This window comes from Anarhichas minor, unplaced genomic scaffold (genome assembly GCF_050575085.1).
Source record: "Anarhichas minor isolate MPS153535 unplaced genomic scaffold, ASM5057508v1 ptg000003l, whole genome shotgun sequence".
Lineage (NCBI taxonomy): Eukaryota > Metazoa > Chordata > Actinopteri > Perciformes > Anarhichadidae > Anarhichas > Anarhichas minor.
In genome coordinates, this window is record NW_027466449.1 from 7,365,020 (window position 1) to 7,386,444 (window position 21,425).

A 21,425-nucleotide genomic window follows, 5' to 3' on the forward strand; every position below is an offset into this window, starting at 1 on the left:
TGTCATTAGTTTTCTTATTTAATGAATGAAACTAACCTGTTGTGGGGGGCTTTCTTCCCTCTCCTTTAACAGCCTGAGAGCTCAGATGTCCATCTTTGGTTTGTTTGCAGAAAGAAAACTAACACAGAAATGAATGTTTGGATGATTTATTTATTTTGCCAATGTAACATCAACCATAACGGCATCGACCCAGAAGTAAAGGAGACCTGAGGTTGAGCATCAAAGTTCACTCAAACCGTCTCCAACATCGTGTATGTATAACAGCAACACACAGGCTGGTCAGATGATAATGTTAGAAAAAAAGTCCTGTAGGGCCTGTCACTGTGTGAATTAGGCAAAAAAACATCAATCAAGTGCAATTATGAATAATAATTGTCATGAGGTGTAAATCTAAATCCACATACTCCAGGTATGAAGATACATCATCTGTATGGATCAAACTAAGTGTCCCTAACTCAAAGGTATCAAAGGTAAATCAAAAACACAACCTGTAGCAGTAGAGCGACTTAAAGTGACTTGGAACAAAATCACATGCACTGCTTTGACTACACCGCTTTAAAATCAACAAATACTTTTAATACAGCTAAATCTTTGGATAATTATTTTAGAGGTTAAATGTACCTCTATATCCATAGAAAAAAATAAAGTTTCCTCTATAAAATCTGCTGATACCAACTGCATAAAAGAACAGTGGTGAGCAGGAGAAAACTCAGTAAACCTCAGTATTAAGAGAAAGTCCTAACTGATCAGAGGACGGTGCTTTGCCAACAAAGTAAAAAATGGTTTAACCTGCATTGTCATTGTAGCACCGTGCCCATTTAAAAGCACAAACTGCTCAGTGAACTTTTCTGGGCCTGCATGCACAGAAACTCAAGTCTTCGTTTCCCCAAAGTGGAGTCCTTTCCTACTGTCCCACTGTCGGCCGCCTGCTCCCTTCATTCAGAGAGTTGTTTGAGTCTTCAGTGAGCCTACAGTAAGACGCTCTGCTCACTCACATGGTTGTCCCATAAGTCACATGGAATGGATAACGTCAACAAACGCTACAAAGAAAGAAGTGCGTCAATCTGTTTGCTCTGAAATAAGTTAGTATTTTTATTACAGTGCTTTCAATAAATCTGAAAATTACGATGTTTCAACATCAGATATATTGTTTCTCTTTAGTTAAGTTTCAAACACACTTAACAATATGTCAAACCTGAGCCAGGCTAGTAGATACAGACTGTTAAAAGAGAAACGAGCTTAGTAAAGTGAGGTGAGGTGGAGCTACCTGCAGGTGTATAAATCACGAGATAACCACATAAACTCAAGTGGCATCTTCTAAACTTTAGAGTCTGCCTTCTGTACGGAGGGAATCAGGGGGATTGGACGTCTCTTTCTCCTCGCAGCTGGATCCGGCTGGCCCGTTACCCGTGCTGCCACGGCAGGAGGAGGACGGACCGGGATGGGACGTCTCTTTTTGACGGAGGCGACGCTGCCGGCACGTTCGCTGAGAATGCCCTGAGCCACGCTTTCCATCTCATCCACAGTCGTGTGCATGGCATCAGCCATCTCCTCCTTAGTCGCAGAGACAAAGCCAGGGTCTTTGGCCAGGGAGGCCAGACCGCCCTTTACAAGAGCCTGGTGAGGAAAACATGCAGTGTCCTTGCTTACATACGGTGACATTTTCATTGTTATCATACAATTTCATACCTGACATTTTGAATCAAGTTATTAGTTATTATATTGAAGGCATGCAGGCTCAGCTACAGAACAACATCCATGAAGCACAGGGAGTATCTTTCTCAAAGGGGAAAATACAGCCATATTTCCAATATATTTCGATAACACGTAACAGCTCAGCTTTGATTTATAGTTTTTAACAAATATTTCCTTACTCTTGACGACTGATGTGGTCAACTAAAAAACAGAATTTGACAATTATTTGGTTTGTGTAAAGTGTACGGAGTTCTCAAACAAATTAAAACGGAGAGATAAATGTGGTTCAATCCAGGACTGGGAAGTTAGACTGGTGCTAAAAAAGGAGTTATGTTTATGATCCCCTACGTAGAGTCAGAGATCCCTTCTCACGTACCTCCTGGACGAGCTGGTCAGCTGCAGTACTGGAGCTCTCACTCTGACTGTCACCATAGTTAGGCTCATAAGGGAACTGCAAAGAAAAGATATGCATCCATACTTTGTCTATATGAGCTGTTCATCATCATTCACACTGGATGAGTCATCCTTAGATAAATAAATATTACCTGCGTTTTGTCTGTTCTCACTGTGAAGTTCCAGGAGCGCAGGTTACCTTGACAAGTGAGAATAAAGAAAAATTCATCTCTATCAATCTGCACGGTACCTACTTCTTTACCAGATTTTATATGAACATTATTTGTGTCTCTAGAATTGGCAGTGGATAAACAACAATGTAAAATGTGTTATTTGATGTGTATTAAGATAAAATGTTTAAATTCTTTGAGCAAAAAGTGCAATGGGGCCTGGTCAACATAGAACATGTTCCTTGCCCTTCATGGGATTCATATTTTTTGTGTGCATTTGTCTCAAATACTAATAAATCATACTGTTTATACTGATATATTATGTATTATTAGATTGTCGGTCATCTGTTAAGCGCTTTGAAATACCTGGCTCTGCATCCTCACTGAGATTGTAAAACTCTTCGGGACTGCCTTCTCTATCAAATGAATATCTGAAAGACAACAAGAGTTGTCACACATCGGACATGTTTACTCAGAGCATATGTCATTTAGTCTGTGTGTGTGTGTTTGATACTCACTCTGCAAAGGCGTTGTTGTTAGTGTTGCTTTTTGGTGCGGCTGTGGGGAAAAATTCAGTAGTGGGCACCAAGGCAGCGGAGTTTGGTGGAGACTCAGTCTGGCTCTCAGAGAACTTGAGGGGCCGCTGGTTGGTCATCTGCTGGGACTGAGCGTTGACAGGCTCACTAGAGAATGAGTCCATCCGGTTACCAAACAGGCCGTGTGTACGCTGGAAATACAGAGTAAGACAAGCACACACAGATAATCGAATTGACCAGTCACTCCAAATACACAGTATTTTTCATGTACTGTATAACTGTTCCCCCAAGTTGGAGACAGTTTTCCTCACCTGGTAGATGCCTTCTTCCCCAGCTTCCTCCATAGCTTTGTCCATCTCTTCCTCATTCTGCAGGTCTCCAGAAATGGCCCTGTGCATCTCTGGAGCAACCTCATCGTCTATACTCCTCAGGCCCGCCTAGAAGAACATGGCAGCGCGTTAACGAGGAGAGGTAGAAGAGAAAAATTAAGTCGAGTTTTGGTGTAAGAAAAGCAAGAGGCTCGATATACGCAGGCTTAACAGTGTATATGCAGGAATACTGAAGTACAATTTAATTTAATTTAACTTTGTTGTGACCATTTCTTCATGACATAGTATACAGATCTTTTTATGAAAGATATGATGTTTTTTATTACAAACTGTACTGTGACTTTTTTTCATACAAGACCGTCACTTTTTCAGGAATATTTTACTATTTATTTTGATAATTCTTTATGACATATATAATATGAGTTTTTATGACAGAAGACACGATTTTTTTACATTTTGTTTGACGTACTATACTAATTTTTCAAAACATACTATGACTTTTTTATGAAGTACTATACAATGACATTTTTCTAACACAGAATGTCGAAAAAGGTCATAGCATAGTATGTCGAAAAAAGTCATAGCATAGTATGTCGAAAAAAGTCATAACATAGTATGTCGAAAAAAGTCATAGTATAGTATGTCGAAAAAAGTCATAGTATAGTATGTCGAAAAAAGTCATAGTATAGTATGTCGAAAAAAGTCATAGCATAGTATGTCGAAAAAAGTCATAGTATAGTATGTCGAAAAAAGTCATAGCATAGTATGTCGAAAAAAGTCATAGTATAGTATGTCGTAAAAAGTCATAGTATAGTATGTCGAAAAAAGTCATAGTATAGCATGTCGAATGAAGTCATAAAAAGTATATAGTACGTCTAAAAAAGTCATAGTATAGCATGTTGAAAAAGTCAAGTTAGTTATAAAAGTCACAGAAAATTGTCATAGTATAGTAAGTCCAAAAATAATCGTAGTATAGCAATATAAAATGTGATTTTGACCCCATAATGACCGCTCACCTGGATCTCTGGGCCTGAGGCGTTCTTCTTAGAGGGCCGGTAGCCATAGTACTCCTCCTGACGCTTCAAAAACTTGCGGAAATGATCCTGGATCAGGAAGGTGGAGTAGAATTTCCCCACAGTCACCTCGTCATCTGTAATCAGACAAGTCACAGTGCTGTCAGGGTGAAAAACAGTGGATTATTTTGTAAAGGTGCAATTTAAGTATTTCTATTTATCTTGAAAGACTCACCTCCAATAGGCGGGATGACCTGGTCTAACAGTTTCATACTTGTGCGTTTCCAGATTGATTTTATAATGGCTCTCAGCTCCTCGTTGGCCTGCTCAAAGTTACCTGTTTAGAACAATGTACATTACTTGTACATCAAGTTGAAGTCACAGATATACAATTTTGAATGCTCTGTACCTTCTGTTTTGATCTTGAGTGCAGTCCTGACGAGAGCAAACAGGGTGGCATTAAAGGTGACGGTGCCATCGCTGTTGAGAGGCATGTTCATGCCAATCAAGCGCTGTGGACAGGAAGCTGCTTTTTAAAATTGATACTAGTCTACCCACCCAATCGTTTTAAACAGTGCATCTTTTAAAATAAATTAATACCATGCTTTATCATTCATATTTGACATTCATTATTTTCTTTCCTTTTAATGTTATTCAAGCATATGGTTGACCTTGTATTTTTCATTTGTAAATTGTACTTTCACAAATGCAAATGATCTGCATCTAAACCAAATCAGTGTAGTATGCCACAACAAATGTCTTTACAAATTTCATAATGTAGTTTATCATAGAAATGTCAAAATAAATGTCATAGTATTCCATATTATAGTCATAAAATCTGAACCAATCTAATACAGCCTAATCTTTTCTAAAATATCCAAAATGACATTGTAAGACCTGTACACTATTCATAGTTTTCATTGGGATATTAAATATGTTATGGTCTCACTTTTTGTGTAGTGTGTGTCTCTTTATACTATTATAGTACAATGTCCATTTACAATGATTTTATTGTATTGTTAATGTTTTCAATCAACATACATAAGACCCTTCTAACAGCCTGTCTGATGAGTTGTATATATAATTGCACCACATGGTCCTTGACACTGTTTATGACTGTACTGTATGTACCTTGCATGCAGCACGATGAGGACAGAACTTGCCAAAGCCCAGTGGAGGCTGGAGACGTCGCAACAGCGTCACCACGTCCAGATGCTTAATTCTCCCCCTGTTAAATCAGAAAAAATTGAGGGGTCATTTTAAGGGGCACCAATTAGAATCCGGCCTATTTATTGTGTTGACTGAGCATAAATAAATGAAGGGTCAAGTTTCACTAGTGTCCAGGCTTACGTGGCTTCAGGGTCATATTCAGCCCAGATCTTCTTAAACTCATCCAGATGGTGTGGACCAAGAAGAGACCAATCACGGGTTAGGTAGTCAAAGTTGTCCATGATGACAGCTACAAACAGGTTGAGGATCTGAGGTAGGTAAGAAAAAAAGACACTTATTCACACAGTTTTAAACTGTCTGGGCAAAGAAGGTATTTTTTTAATCAAAAAAACAATTGTTTACATATAACAACAGATACTAATGAAGCTTAAAGATAAATGTTGCTGCTCACCAGGAAGGCACAGAGACAGTAGAAGCTGAGGAAGTAGAAGACAGCGAAGTTGGACCCGCAGGTGAACTCCTCACCTGGCAGGAAGTCAGACTTGGGGTCACACTTCTTCCCATACATTGAAGCCATCATGACCTCCTGCCAAGCCTCTCCAGTAGCACACCTGGGTGTTTAAACCAAAGTGAGATTCTGGCTCAGTTTATGACCTTGCAGCCAATGGGCTTTCAACCAACGATGCTCGCTTGAAGACTCACCGGAATAACATCAGAACCGCCTGAGGGAATGTCTGGAAGTTGTTGTTGCGGTTGATTTGGGTGCCATCAACTAAGGATACCTTTCCAAAGATCTGAAGGGTTGTTTGAAATCCCAGCCGAAAATTGGTGACGAATACAGAAACTTGTCTTAGTGGCATTTATTCAAAAACACATTAACAATCTAAAGAGGTTTAAATGTTTCTATACAGAAAATAAAAATGGAAGACTCGAGTACCTGCATCCCGATGACAGCGTAGATAAAGAAGAGCATTATGATGAGCAAAGCTACGTGAGGAAGAGCCTGTAAGACACAAACACAGACAGACAAACAAACACAAACAGTTTGGTCATTCATTTTTATTTCCACTTTCAACATGTTTTTTAATAATACTTTTTAATATGAGTGTGACTGACCTGGAAGGATTTAATGAAGGTCCACAGCAGGTTACGGATGCCCTCCGAACGGTTCAGCAGCTTGACCAGACGCATGACACGGAAGAGTCGGAAGAACGTGATGGAAACTGAGGCATTTTCAGACGCCTACAGACACAAAGACCGGAGGATTTGAGGAAAAGAAAACTTGAAAAGAGAAAAACATTGCTGGTTAAGTTTGGGCTTACCGCAATTGCTTGCATAGGATTGGTTTCCTGCACAAAGTAGATGAAAAGATGAAATACTGTAGTTACATGAGTTATGTTTGATAGAAGTTGTGATATCATTATTAAGAGGTACATAGCAGACATAGCACTGACCTGTTAAACATTGTTAAGGTTTGATTTACAATCACAAATCAGGGTTAATATTAGAGAGCAATCTTTCCACCTTTGATGAGTTACAAAGCCTCCAGGTCTTAGTTGCTGAAGACCAGAAAAACAACTGCAATTTCTATCTCATGCGAAATAAACTCTATACAAACTTCATTGTCAAAATATTAAAGCTGCAGTGTGGAACTTTTGTCTCGCCCTTATAGTAGTAAGAGTAATTACCATATGGGAGAGACCAGCGACAGAGCAGGAGCTAGGAGTACGCTGGAAGCTATGGTAAAAAAAATCCTAAGAAGCGCCGAAGAAAAGTTTCTGGAGTGGAAGCTCCAGATAAAAAATAAATTTGTTTCAAGAGGAAGAATTAAAGTAAAAAAAAAATTGCACAGGAAGATTCGAAGAGAATGTTGCTGTGGGTGGGGAAGATGCGGCAAGTTCACTTACAGGCAATCGTGTGTCAGCGTGGGAAAGTTGCCACAGACACAAGACACCACAACTCCAGTATACTGCGATATACGGAGAGCTTTCCCTGGTAAAAGTCCTGTACAGTCAATCCAGCCATTAGTAATACTTGCTGGGCTGATATAGTCAATGTTGAGCCCTTATAGTATTATAAGGGCATATCAAACGCCTTTAGGTCTTATCTTACGTTTGCACTGGTTCACCAGAAGTATGAGCCACACAGGGTCCAGTAGTACTAAAGTTTAGTAGAGAACATAGTGGAGTGCTCACACAGCAAGGCTCATGCAGCAGTGCAGTGCAGTGAAGATCAGATATTTACAGCACAGCCATGGAGACAGTACAGTCCTCCACTGGCAGCCAGGGCACTCTGTGGAGGATAGACAGATGAGGAGTGAGGTGCGTGGAGGACAGAGAATTGAGAGGGAAAATAAGCAAAAGAAGAAGAGAAAGGGGGGGATGGGAGATAAAGAGGAAAATAGGAGAAGATGTGAAACTAGACGAAGAAAACAGAAATTACGACAAGCTTGTGTTTGTGGATGGAAAAGGTGAGGACAATGCAGTGAGAGAAACAGTGACTGGCAAGAAAAAACACTGGGTTTGTGTAGCATAACCCCATGAAATAACACTAAAATACTTTACTGATATGGTGCTCCTTTTAATTTTAAGTGCTCAGACAACACACAAACATCAAATCACATAAAATATTGTAATGGATAATTGTGGGAATGATGGAAAGTTTGGTGGTTGGGTAATGGAAATGGCGATGCTTCAGAGGTCGCACAAGGCACTGAGGAGGTTGGGAGAAAGGGAGCTGGGGTGGGAATGGCCAATGAAAGTACTGACCACGTTCGGTGAGCTAGTTCTGCTGGCAACAATCAGCTGTTGGGCAAAGTTTATATGCTTCTGCGTCAGAGCATTGAATAAATACATTCAGTCGATTCAAATCGAATCACACTATTGACTGGAAATGTCTCATTAAGACAAAACCAAGGACTTTCATACACAACACCTGCAATGTGAATCTGAAATCAGTGGAATTCATTGGAATCGATAAGACGTATAAAAGTTCTATCATACTCACATCGACTTCGCTAAGGATGACATCAACGACACTACCGATGACAATGACGAAGTCAAAGACGTTCCAGGGGTCTCCGAAGTAGCCCTGCACACACAGATACAGCATAAAGTGTGACACAGTAGGACATTGGATTGGGTGGATAATCATCTGAGTGTGAGGCTGTTACCCTCGCTTTGAAGGCCATGAGCTTGAGAATCATCTCCAGAGTGAAGAGCACGGTGAAGATCACGTTCAGGGTGTCTGACAGCTTGGTCACATGGTCGGACTGGTTACAGTGCTGTTTAAAAGTGGAATAAAAATATTAATCTCAACAACAGCAACTATTAATCTGGTGTAGGTTTTAGTACAATGTACTACTACAATGTAGTTTTATTGAAGATAATTACACAAAACTTGAAGGAAATTTAAAAAGTGTACCGGCTTAAAGCCCATCAGTTTTTTCTCTAAAGCATTAATTATTTGACTGGACAAATAATATAAGAGTTTAAAAAAGACATCTTGTGGCATTTCTCATGTCAGAGGCAGAAGATACTTGAGCATGTTGCCGGTTTCTACCACAAACAATTGGTTTTATTGTTTTCTGATTATCGGTTCATCTTCCTGTTGCCACCACCTCCAGCCCTTTGGTACATGCTGAACATCGTTTTGGTGAGTACCATGTTATCTTAAGCAATGGAAATGATGGCAAAACCTAATAAATAAGATCAAAATTGTCTTACAATTTAATTAGCATTTAATAAAAAATAAATCATGTCCATAATGAAACTTTAACAACTGGATCTCACCCTCTCAGTGTATTGTCTGGTCCCTTTTTACCATCGTTACATATAAAAATTGTTGGTGTTTCTGTGCAAACGCTCCTAATCCCCCCCCAATATTAGTCTGGGACTTTGCAGGAAATCCATATACAGTATATGCCCCGTATTTTGAATACAGCTTAAAAAAAATTCTCATTAATTAAATGATAAATGCTTTTAGGTTGCAACACGATCTTAATTTACATACCTGCATCCCCAGACACAAGGTGTTGAGCATAATTAGGAAGAACATGAGGTATTCAAAGTAGCAGGAGGTGACAATGTACCAGACTCTGTACTGGTTAGGGTTTTTGGGGATGTAGCATCTCAGAGGTCGAGCTTTCAGGGCGTACTGCACACATTGGCGCTGAAGTGGAGGCAGAAGGTGGGTTATAAGAAAAGAATATTCGACACAACATTTTTTTAGATTTCACTGGAAATGATTGGTGTCTTAGTGTACCTGGTTCTTGTCCAGCTCGCAGTCCTTGTACTCCTGCTCGCCCTGCTCCTGGAAAGTGACAATGACGAAGCCCACAAAGATGTTCATCATGAAGAAGGCAATGAGAATGATGTAGACGATGAAGAAGATGGACACATCTACGCGATTGTTGAAGACAGGACCCATGTCTTCTTCGTCTGAATCAATGGCTCTGTACAACAGTCTGGAAACAAATGGAGTGATGTTGAGAGACGAGGGAACATTTTCAAGACAAAGATCAAAGATCAGAAATACCAGAAGGCAAATTTTTATATATGGAATTAATTATTCAGTGGATTCAAAAATATATATATTGCCTTTATTTCCATCTCTGGCTCCAGGAAATGGAATAACTTCCAACTAAATACCCACATAATAAGATATTCTGTCATCTAACTCAATCAAACAGATGTGATAGAAAAATGGCAATTTAGCAAATGAAAATGTATGCTGTGCTTACTTTGGCCAGCCCTCAAATGTGGAAACAGTGAAGAGAGCCAGCATGCCAGAGAACACATTGTCAAAGTTGAAGTCATTGTTGAGCCATTCTCTCTTAGCCAACACTGTGTCTTGTAGGGAATTCTCCATGTGCTTCACGAAGAGTCCCCTGAAAGCAGACACAGAGAACGGTGACTCTAAAATAGCATTGCGGTTTTGATAGATGTGATCTACGATGTCTGAAAGATGTTTGCCTTACTGGCATTCCTCTCCTGTCATTTTCGACGAGTCTGTGCAGCTGTAGAATTTACCCTAGCAGGGAAAGGATTAGGGACACATTTAATACATAAGCAGCAAGGCATCTATAGTTATAGTAGATTCATCGGGAAATAGGACCTTAACAGTATTATAATACTTTTAATGTCAACATCATCTTTTTACAAATTACCTTGAAGAGCTGCACTCCGATACAGGCAAACATGAAATTTATCAGCATGGTGACCATGACGATGTTGCCGATGGTTTTGATGGCCACAAACACACATTGGACCACATGCTGTCATAAAAGAAAAACAATGACCACTTAATACTGTGAATACATGTACTAGTACAATTTTGAGGTATTGTACTTTACTTGTATTTCCATTGTAAGATACTTTATATTACCACTCAACCACATACAACAGAATCAAATATTGTACTTTTTAGACTCTTTTAATAACTATAGCAAGTTTTCAGATTAATATTTAACATAAACACATTTTATTAGCCTATAAAATACAAGGCATTGCTAAAGATACCAGTGGTTTGTATATTTGCTTGTGAACATTCACAAAAAGCAGTGTCTTGCTGGGCCTCTGTCATTTGATGCTTTAACTAAAGTAATATTTTGAATGCAGAACTTTTACTCGTGATTGAGTATTTTTTATAGTGTTGTATTGACTGTATTGTATTATTAAGTAAAGGATCTGGTTACTTCTTCTACCACTGGAAACATAGAGATTTCCCCAGGGGGAATTACTGTATTCATGCATGTGTTGTACCTTTAACCCTTTGGCTCTATTGATGGCCCTGAGAGGCCTCAGCACCCTCAGCACCCTGAGAATCTTCACCACAGAGATGGCACTGGATCTGCATACAGCACATGACAAAAACAAAATCTTAAAATGTGCATGTGGCACATATCTATCTAATAGGGCAATCTCAAAATGTTTACTCACTCCATCCCCATAGAGAGTAGAGAGACTCCAACCACAATCAGATCCAGGATGTTGAAGGAGTTACGGCAGAAGGAGCCCTCGTGCATGAATGCTCCATATACTGTCATCTGTCATTCAGATACATACAGTAACACCCAGGACATTGCACCAAACATACTTGTGTTTAAGCTTTTCATTTAGTCAGAAGAACTCGTGTTGCATTGAATGTCAAATAGAACTGTGAAAAGTAGTTGATTAATCAATCGGTCAATTGACAGAACATTAATCTGATTCCTTTTAATTGACAGATTAATCGATAATGAAAGTAAATCTATTTTCAGCTCTAATGTTGACAATTGTTGTTTATTTCCAGCAGTGGGGCTTTAAATACTATCATTGTTAATTAAGTAGGTTCCCAGTGATTCCTGTGAAACATGTAAGGCCTTCAAAGAAACCTGCCTCATCCTGGTCCGACATGTTTCACCCCCACATAAAACAATTTCATTATTATGAAGTAAGATTCTAGTGACCTGTTATACATAGAATGCTGTTTCAGAGGCTTTTGCCTTTGCCAAGTATAACATTAGAGATTGAATTGTTTAGTTTTCTGTAATTTCTGGCACAAAATGCTCAAATTCAAACACAGAATATCAGAAAAAATGCATCATCAGCTTCAGAACAAAACTATCTCTATGTGTTATCTGGTATCTTGACTTCAAAGAACCACATCGGTCAACACAAATAGGGCAGAACATAAAAAAATACAGCACATTACCTTCAGTACTATCTCAATGGTGAACACAGTTGTGAAGACAATGTCAGCATAGGCCAATATCTGGAGGAAAAGCACAAAGGTTTGCTGTCAAATGTTGTCCTTTCAATCGATAATGCTCTATGAGTAGTGGTAGACCCGGTTGTTACCTTGTTTCTGTAGGACTTGGGATCGATGGGGTCCTCAGCTGCCAGGGAGATGGAGGAGAGCAGGATGAACAGAAGGATTAAGTTGGTGAAGGAGGAGGCATTGATGATCTTGTAGCACAGCTTACGAAACCTGGATACCAACAAATATGCAAAGACATACAGTCATCAGTGAGTTCAATCAATTCACTGTTGGCTTTTCATGGTACAGCATGAGAAAACTCAGAAATACAACCACTGTTATTCTCAGGTTGGTATGGCTGGTTCCTACTTGTTCTGAGGGCTAAAAATGAAAAAGGAGCTGGCTTCAGGCAATGGAACGGCTTCTTCCTTCAGCTGCAGGTCGGCCATCGGTCGGGGCCGAGGGCTGATGGGGATTTCGGGCTCTACCTCCTCGTCATCACCTACCATGTGGAAGGAAATAGACTCAAATTTCTACAGTGCAATGACAAATTAACTTTAAAACTGGTTGGTAGTAGTTGTGTTGCAGCATTACAGAAGAAAATAAAAAGCAAAAATCAAGCAAATTAAACTAATATTGTTGAAAAAAGGGGAAATCTCTCTATATTCAATCATGTGATAGACCTTAGATGGTAGTCACAGGAGTAGTGTGAAAAGAGCCTAACTTTAGACTCTGCTATAAACTCGACTGAGTCTAATAATAATAATGAGGGGTTACTATACTTATACTGTAGCCAGGATAGCAGCACTGGTAAACAGCCAGTGTAATGAATATCAATTACTGCGATCAGTGACCGCCTCCTGCCACAACTACATCACTGAGAAATGTGAGAGGATGAAGAGTTTGAGTAGAGGTTTCGACATTTGTTACCTGGGAAGTCGTCAGGTGGGAAAGGATCTTTCACTTCATTGACATTGGACTCAAACTCGTCAACTTTGAGCTGAAAAAACAAATAAACATGTATTATAGCAACTTATGCTCCTGATTAATATATAATTACCGACAGTAAATATGTGATATGATACCACAAATAACACTAACCTTGGCTGTTGTGGGCATGATCTCCATCTTGGCTCTCTGCTCTGCCAGTTTCTTAGCTATCCTCTCCCTGTCCTCATCAGTCTTCTCAGGCATTTTGGACCTGGAGGGTAATAAAAAGAGGGAACATAGTAAAGTCTAGCTGTGAGAAGACGGAGCAAATCCTCGCACTTATGTTATGTATTCTGTTTCTCACCTTAGTAACTTTCTTCTCAACTTCTCCTCCGCCTTTTCTTTCTGAGCTGAAGTCAGACTCTCAGCCTCTGCCAGGTTGTCGACGGCGATGGCCAAGAAGACATTGAGGAGGATATCTGATCGCGCTAAACTCAGGAGAACAAACACCTTTTTTATTTTTATTATTGCGAAGTATCCAAGTTTTAGCTATACTAGTGGAATTGTTCTATAGATGGGAACGTCGGAAATGGTCAGATATCAGTTGGCCCACAACTTTGGTCTAGATTGAAATATCTTAAAAACACAAAATCTGTGAAACAAACCATCTGGCAGGTCAGTTTATGAGTCATTTATGAGTCCCAGGTAATGTATCCAACTTTGGTGAACCCCTAACTTTTCCTCTAGCCCTACCATGAGATTGACTTGAGATTTTGAGTGAAATATCTCAACAACTATTGCATTGATTGCCATTAAATCGTGTTCACACATTCATGTCATCAGGATAAAACTCCGATGTCTATTGTGTTTAGTGCCAATTAGTAAATGTTAGCAAACTAAGCCAGTCGCATGCCTGTAGACTCTTATTAAATCCAAGATTACACTGTGAGTGTATGTGAAGGATACAGTTTCCACACACAAAGAGGATGATAAAGAAGATGGCGACCAGGATGCCAGGAAATTCAGGCCCTCCATACGCCATAATGCCATTGTTCATTATGGTGGTCCAGTCCTCTCCTGTAAGGATCTGAGAGACAGCCATGTGTTAAAAAACAGACGGTGATTCATTATCGTCAGGTATGGAAGGATGATGTAGATGCTACCACTGTTAATGAAAGTAATGATACCCTATGGATCATCAAAATCAGGCAAGAAAGGTTTAACAAAATCAAAGCTGACATTGCTGTGAGTTTAAAGCAGACCATCTATGAATCAGTGTCAAGCTTCACCTGAAAAACACTGATGAGGGCCTGAGGGAAGTTGTCAAAGTTACTGCGTCTGGGTCTGTGGTCGGTAAAGTTGAATTTCCCCCCAAACACCTGCATTCCCAGCAGGGAGAAAATGACGATGAAGAGGAAGAGAAGTAGGAGCAGGGAGGCAATGGAGCGTACAGAGTTGAGGAGAGAAGCCACAAAATTACTCAAAGAGGTCCAGTACCTGCAAAACAGTGAGAAGGAGAGAGGTGTGAAATTACATTGACTCACACTTAATGCAACACGATCCTTTGAGGAGACATGACTTACTTTGTTACTTTAAGGATCCTCAGCAGCCGGATACACCTTAGTACAGAGAAACCCAAGGGAGCCACGGCTCCTGCAGAGAACATGATCATCTCCAGGATACCGCAGAGCACCACAAAGAAGTCAAAGCGGTTAAATAGGGACATGAAATATGCTCTTGGACCCAGAGCATACATCTTCACAAACATCTCTACGACGAACAGCACCAGCAGTATTCGACTGGCCACATCTGATGAGATAAGAGGGGAAGGGGAGATGAATGGATGGAGCTGGGAGCGATATCATTTTATTTAAAATTAAATATTTAAATACTATTTTATTCACCAACCTTGTAGAGACGTGAGCGAGTCAGACTGGTGGTGGTGTTCTGTTGCTATGGTCAGGGTGTTGAGGAAGACGAGAAACATCACTAGCCAGTAAAAGCTCTTAGTTTTCACATACAGCAGACACTTCATCCTGAAGAAACGGTTCCAGCGACGGGCCAGGCGACTAAACACAAGAATAACCCTGGCTTACTGTGTCGAGTCACGTGTGTATTGCATGTAAACATTGATACATTTACATAACTGCAGACTCACTAGTAGTAGACAATTTGGCCCTTGCCTTCCAGGTCATACAGGCTGTCTGTATCAGGGTCGCTGGTTAAAGGCAGGAGTCCTGACAAGAGAAGAACAAATATGATTTAGTATCTCTACAAGGGATTGGTCCTGACGTGGATGGTAGTGCTGACCTTTGCCCTCTCGGTCAGCATCCAGGACTTCAGCGTGAGTGATCCACTCCATGTAGCCATGCACGTCTTCATCCAGTTGCTGACACTCTCGCAACTTCTGGAACTCTCCACGTGACCTGGCCTTCTCTCGCTCTTTGGTAAATTCTCTGAGTGGAAAGACAAAGAAAAGCATAAAAGCATTAGTGGTTATTTTTTTGCTTGTTCACGCGAAAAAGGCAAGATTTAGACATTAGAAAGGATAGAAGATTATAATTGTCTTACCCACTGAGCACACCCAGAACCAAATTAAGCACGAAGAAGGAACCCAGCAGAATGAGGGGCACGAAGTAGACCCAGGGCCATTCATTTCCCATGGCATCATTAACCTGAAAGACAACTCTTTGTCAGCCACAAACAATGAATTCTGTTAGGTATACTTTACACAACATATACCTAACATGTAGACAGATGTAAAGGTTTTGGTGGCAAGAGCACAAACGCTGAAAATAAAAAACAACCGAGAAGATGTTCAAGCAGTCACTGACCCAGTAGAGAACTTTGGTCCATCCCTCCATGGTGATACATTGGTAGACTGTAAGCATGGCAAAGCCAATGTTATCAAAGTGGGTGATGCCATTGTTGGGACCCTCCCAGCCTGGCCGACACTCAGACCCGTTGATCATGCAGCGGCGTCCGTTACCAGCCTGAGCACATGGTGCAGGCAGCTCGCCTTCTGCTGTGGAATAGAGGTCTGTGGGCAAAAGAGACGAGATACATTTATTTAAATGTAGTTTCGGGGGAATTATAGCTGGTAATATAGTATCAGGTATGACTATAAAGAACAAAATAAAAGCTCAAATGAAGCAACGTCACGATTGTGCCCTTTACACTTACTTGTGCCAGTGTAATAGCAGGTTTTATGCATTTTGCACTTGAATAGCTCCAGTCCCATGATGGCATAGATGGTGACCAGTAAAAAGACCAGAAGGGCAATGTGCAGCAGAGGCAGCATGGCTTTAAGGATGGAGTTCATCACCACCTGCAGGCCTGAATGTGAACAGTAAAACCATTACAACAGAACAACATCTCAGCACTGTTTCCAGGAAGCTTTCTTCACATAAAATGTATTTCCACATTAATCACACAGTGTTACATGGACACAAGGTGTTTCTGCAGCATTTTTGGATTACAGAAGAGGCTCTTACTGGGGACTCCAGAGACGAGACGTAAGGGCCGCAGCACTCTGAAGGCTCTCAGTGCCTTCATGTCAAACCCCCCGCCCTTCTCCTTTGGCACACCTGCTATCTTATTGATGGTATCCAAGGCAAAGGTGAAGAGACTGTAGGAAATATTACACAAGCATACGTGTCCAACCCCTCCTCAATACAATATTCCAGTTCAGATGTGACTGTAAGATATAAAATGTTCAACAAAATGTCAATGGCAGTTTCATAGATGTGGTTTAACACTGTGGTAGAGATATCCACATGCAGCTTGGAGCTCATCTTACCCCATGAAGACGATGACAAAGTCCAATATGTTCCAACAGTTACGTAAATAGGCGCCTTCGTGGAACACAAGCCCATACGCCACTATCTTCAGAAAGCACTCTAACGTGAATATGATCAGGAAGATGTACTCCAAACTCTCCTGCAGCGAGACAAACACATGCCTGGAAATTACATTATATAAAGCTCACACCTTATAGGTTCAATTCTCAAGTAACGAGTGATTGGAGTAAGTTACAACTTTGGCATTTAAGCACCGGCTACGGGGAATAGCAGTAGATGTTGTTGGTAATAGAATAACTAGCTTTAGTAGCCTCATGGCTAATTGTGATTAGCTATGAGGCTACTGTTTAATGCAGATTAAACATGACCTCAATAGGTTTAAACAGATCGATGGCCCATGTGTCACATTACTGAAACCAGCCACAATTTACAAGCTTTGTCTGACAGTTTAAGAGAAAGCAAACTCTTGGCGGATATTTTAAATGTTTAGTTCAGAGGTGGTAAACAGATAAATATCAGATCTATGGAATAAAATCACCTGTTTGCAAATCAGGCCTTTATCTGTGTATTTATCACCAGTGTTGATATTTTCAGAGACAAACAGCAGACAGACACAGGGCTGAGTACGGTTTTCCTCAGTGGTGACTGCCACTGACAACAAACGAATGAAGACGATGGAACGCACACAAGAGGAACTAACATAACTGCAACGTCAGGGTAGTATTATTTTGCTACCAAAGCACTCCATCACACATATTTGCTTACAATTGTCCTCATTAGATCCACACTACTTCTTTTGCTCGTCATTGCTGACGTAAATACAAATGTAGGAGAAGATGAGAACAGTACCATAGAGCCTCCAGGGAATCCTGCCACAACTTCATTCATCATCAAAGTTCCGTTGAAGTACAGCGTAATATAAATTATATATGATATGCTGTTTGTTTCCCTTTGATCCTTTTAAACAAATCAGGTCAATCATTTTTGGCTGAACCATCCAACAGCAGTCCCCCAAGCCCTAATCGATTAGAATATCCAAGGCCAACCTTGCATACATTAACAATACTACACACATGTATTGACTAACTCAAGAAATGGAGAGGAGGAACAAGCAGAGCAGCGCTTCTACATTGTAGTGTATCAATGTTACGAGCCATCATATTTAGTACATGAGTGTACAGTAAATGTGGTTACATGAGGCACCATTTGTGGACTCTCCTGTATCCACTTGCGTCACGGAGTGACACTGCCAGTGCCGACATACTTCTAACAGCAAAAAGGGGGGTTAAGTTGACCAGCTCCTGTTACATCGTTCACCTCTGAGGAATGGCTCAGTAAGAAGTAAGGAGGATTTGGTGGAAGGCTGGTGAGTGGGCCAAAGTAAAGATATTAAAGAAATGGAGTCAGTTTCAGGTTCAGATATCTGATGACTTAATGAATTTAGCTGTCAATCAGTTGGATATCAACCTAGTGATGTGTGGAGTTTATTGACTGGAGGGAGGAAAGCTAGTGGACGCTATATGGTGATTTGAGCTTGAGGCGACACCTCTCAGACAGCGATCCGCATATGACGTCAGCTCACGGAGCCTCCTCAATATCATAACACCAGTGTCAATACAACCTCAAATATCTAGACATTGGCAATTTGTGTACACTGTGCAAGAGCAAACATATTTCCTTTGCTCAGTTAAACACACAGACATTTGGATCATCCCTGGGTGGTATTTGTTCAGTCGGCCACCTTTAATACACTACCCACATCCTCACAGCATAGCGTGGATAGTTGTATCTCCTTTAACATGAGAGACTTTGTGAATCTCCCGCCATCTAGAGAGTCAGGAAACCCTTGGGCTTCTTCATTTGTTTTTGACAGAATACATAAAAAATATTTCTTGAATTATTGCGTTTAGCAAAAAAGGTCATCCACTCAGATGCAACAATCCTAGTTTTAAAGGCATGTACGTTTCAACCAGTTTGGCGGCATTTCAATTAATACATTCATAAAAACAGACATCACAAGCCATTTCTGAACTTAACATTTTCGTATTCTGTAAATGTATCCATGCAGGCGGAAACATCATCACACATATCAAAATCCCACATATTGGTACTTAATTATCACGGGTTAGGGTTAGTTACTTTTGTCTTCTTTCATAGCCCGTTTCTGAGTTGGATGATAAACTAACAGCACAGTTGTTAGATGACATGTTTCTCTGCAGACACAGATGGGATTCCAAATTAAGAACTGAGTTGTGTCTAATGTGGCTTGGCACTCAGATCAGTGACCAGCTGAAACTCTTAGATATTTAGTGTCTGGCTCAAAGCAGTCATATGAATGTGTTAAACACAGCTGCAGTCATCCACTGGTCATGGTAAAATACTGGAGACCATGAGTGAAATATTCTGTATCCTTTCCATATCTGAAAAGCCACAGCTCCTCCTGTAGAGTACTGAGTCATACGTCAAAGAAAGGGTTTGTGTTCACACTCATACTCACCAAGTTTATGTTGGTGTTATTGCTGTCTTCTTCAGGCATGGGCAGGAACACAGCCAAAGCAATACAGTTTGCAAAGATGGTCAATAAGATGATGATCTCAAAGGTTCTGGATGAGGAAACTCAGGATCATAACAACAACACACGAGGAGGACTGGTAAACTCCCGGTTTACATGTCCAGTAACGGATGGGTAAGAAACACTGTTAGAATATAAATTGTAAATTTCATGTTTTGTGATTTAATGTAACAAATCAAATCAAATAAATCAAACTCTGATTATATTAATAAGTGCCTCTAAATGCCGCCTGAAACATCATCTCTGTTCTAGCCCATTGCTTAGCCACAGTACATGTAACTTTGTCTGCTGTGCTGCTTCATTCTTGTCCATAGAGGGCTCTCTCAGAGAATTCCCCTGCCAGGTCAGCATCATGTCTCCCTGTGATGCCGCAGGACAGCTGCACAGCCCAAGAATATGATCACACCATTTAAACACAGACTACTCATCAGAAATAATGCAGTTTGGTCATTCTACATTCTATAATGGATATTCATTTATCCTAAAATCTGTGAGCATTTATATACTTTTTAAAAGTACAATTAGAAGGATTTAAGGGGTTCAGCCTATTCCTGTTATTAGGTTCTAAACATAACATCAATGCATTCTGTTACAGAATAACATACCAACGTGATTTAACTAACCCATGACCCGACTGAGGATTGGGAGACAATAAATATTTACACAATCATCTCTGTTCTATTGTGACATTAGGGCAGTCACTAGATAGATATAATTAGTTCTTTCTATTTTGGATGTAAAATATGTATTATCCAGGAATGGACATCAGGCTAAAAGCAGGAAACCCCCTTTAGGGGCCCTAACATCACTCAGCAGTCTGCCTTGTCCTCAGGCTTCAAGCCTCACAGAGTGCCAGCACTTCAGAGCAGCTATTTGCACATTAAAAGCAGAATGTCAGCTATCAGGACACGAACAGGCGGCTTCATTAATTGTCTGCCAGATGTAAATAGATTGGCTTAAGAGGCTCTCCAGGTGAAAATACAAAGGCTACAAACCTCACTTTGATAGAGCTACCAAATACATAACCAAAGTCTTAACACTTCAGGGATCGCCTTAACACAGTTCGATAGAGGCTTGGCTTGGGCATGCTTACCACAGGTGAACTACATGGCTGATAATTAACCTGTATCTCAGTGTTCTTAACCAGAGCCCTACATGTTGTTAAAACCTTGAGTATCATACATACTGTATACTCAGGGGTAAAATACTTCCAAGCCAATTTCTACTTCTTATTACAAAAACAAAGGTCTGTGAGTTGTGTATAATGTAGGCAGGTGTGTGTGTGTATGTGAGATATAAAGGATACTTCCACTCCACAATGCTGGTGCAGGCCTTACGGAAGGGATTTTTGAGGTTGAAGAGGAAGAGGGTTCTCGCAGGTCGAGGGTTTCCCCCTGTGGCCTGTAGCTTCTTCAGCTTCTCCTTCTGCTTCCTCTTCAGCTCCTCTTCATTCATGATAACCAGCTTGTCCTCTGCTTTGGCCGCCATCTTTACGCCTCAACCGGTAAACGCTCCTAGTCCTGTAGAAGTGTGTCTTCTTACTGAATAATCCCAAACTGAGGCACTTTATATCTCCCGGTTGTGAAGGCCCCGGAGTTCCAGACCTGCCGATCCTGTGTGCGCTCCTCTGCCGCCTTCTCTCCCCTCTCCCCCTGACTCTGTCTCCCTTACGCAGAGCCACAGGCCTCTCCTCTTGGCTGAGGGTCCTTGACAGAAAAACCCCCTCGGCAGAGAAAAATAACAGGAGCCCAGAGTGGCTGGAGGAGCAGTTGGCCCTGCTGTAGTTTAAATTTAGACTGTGAACCACTGACAGGCCATGCTTGGGGATGGTTAGGGGGGTGTGGGAGTGGAGGTGGGGGGTGTAAGGTAGAAGATGGGAGTAGATGTGATCAGGGAGAGGTTGGGTCAGGGCAGCAGTGGCAGACTAGAGCACAAGAAGGGGACAGACACAGTTTAGGGGATTTGCGCAGTAGCAGAATATCACCATTAGCCCCCTGAACCTTCTCTCCTTTTCAAAACAGACTCAGCTGCTGGACACTGGTGTTGAACCCTAAACTGTCAGGAGAGGAAGAGAAAATA

General features: G+C 40.8%; 1 protein-coding gene across 1 annotated transcript; it reads right to left on the reverse strand.

Annotated features, from left to right (window-relative positions):
• Positions 1 to 134: 134 nt before the first annotated feature.
• LOC142954584 (dihydropyridine-sensitive L-type skeletal muscle calcium channel subunit alpha-1-like) lies at positions 135 to 21,265 on the reverse strand. The gene is made up of 45 exons (XM_076095687.1): positions 20,653 to 21,265; positions 19,272 to 19,377; positions 16,774 to 16,913; positions 16,469 to 16,602; positions 16,158 to 16,310; positions 15,809 to 16,014; positions 15,546 to 15,649; positions 15,285 to 15,430; positions 15,133 to 15,211; positions 14,883 to 15,043; positions 14,558 to 14,783; positions 14,264 to 14,471; positions 13,941 to 14,061; positions 13,339 to 13,453; positions 13,146 to 13,245; positions 12,975 to 13,044; positions 12,414 to 12,546; positions 12,146 to 12,275; positions 12,000 to 12,059; positions 11,246 to 11,352; positions 11,069 to 11,156; positions 10,474 to 10,581; positions 10,285 to 10,337; positions 10,048 to 10,194; positions 9,570 to 9,771; positions 9,318 to 9,476; positions 8,479 to 8,589; positions 8,313 to 8,396; positions 7,551 to 7,598; positions 6,629 to 6,655; positions 6,423 to 6,548; positions 6,244 to 6,309; positions 6,009 to 6,100; positions 5,758 to 5,917; positions 5,487 to 5,614; positions 5,268 to 5,364; positions 4,546 to 4,648; positions 4,372 to 4,473; positions 4,140 to 4,273; positions 3,106 to 3,231; positions 2,777 to 2,985; positions 2,625 to 2,689; positions 2,241 to 2,287; positions 2,072 to 2,146; positions 135 to 1,617 (listed from the first exon to the last, which is right to left on the reverse strand). The coding sequence occupies exons 1-45, from the start codon at positions 20,832 to 20,834 to the stop codon at positions 1,318 to 1,320; spliced, it is 5,538 nt and encodes a 1,845-aa protein (XP_075951802.1). The 5' UTR covers positions 20,835 to 21,265; the 3' UTR covers positions 135 to 1,317.
• Between the last annotated feature and the right edge of the window lie 160 nt (positions 21,266 to 21,425).

Coding starts and splice junctions, on each gene's coding strand:
- LOC142954584 (XM_076095687.1), bottom strand. CDS start 20,834: ATGGCGGCCAAAGCAGAGGACAAGCTGGTTATCATGAATGAAGAGGAG. Junction 12,060..12,145: donor CCAAGTCCTACAGAAACAAG/GTAACAACCGGG, acceptor CTTTTCCTCCAG/ATATTGGCCTATGCTGACAT. Junction 11,353..11,999: donor CCATTGAGATAGTACTGAAG/GTAATGTGCTGT, acceptor TCTGAATGACAG/ATGACAGTATATGGAGCATT.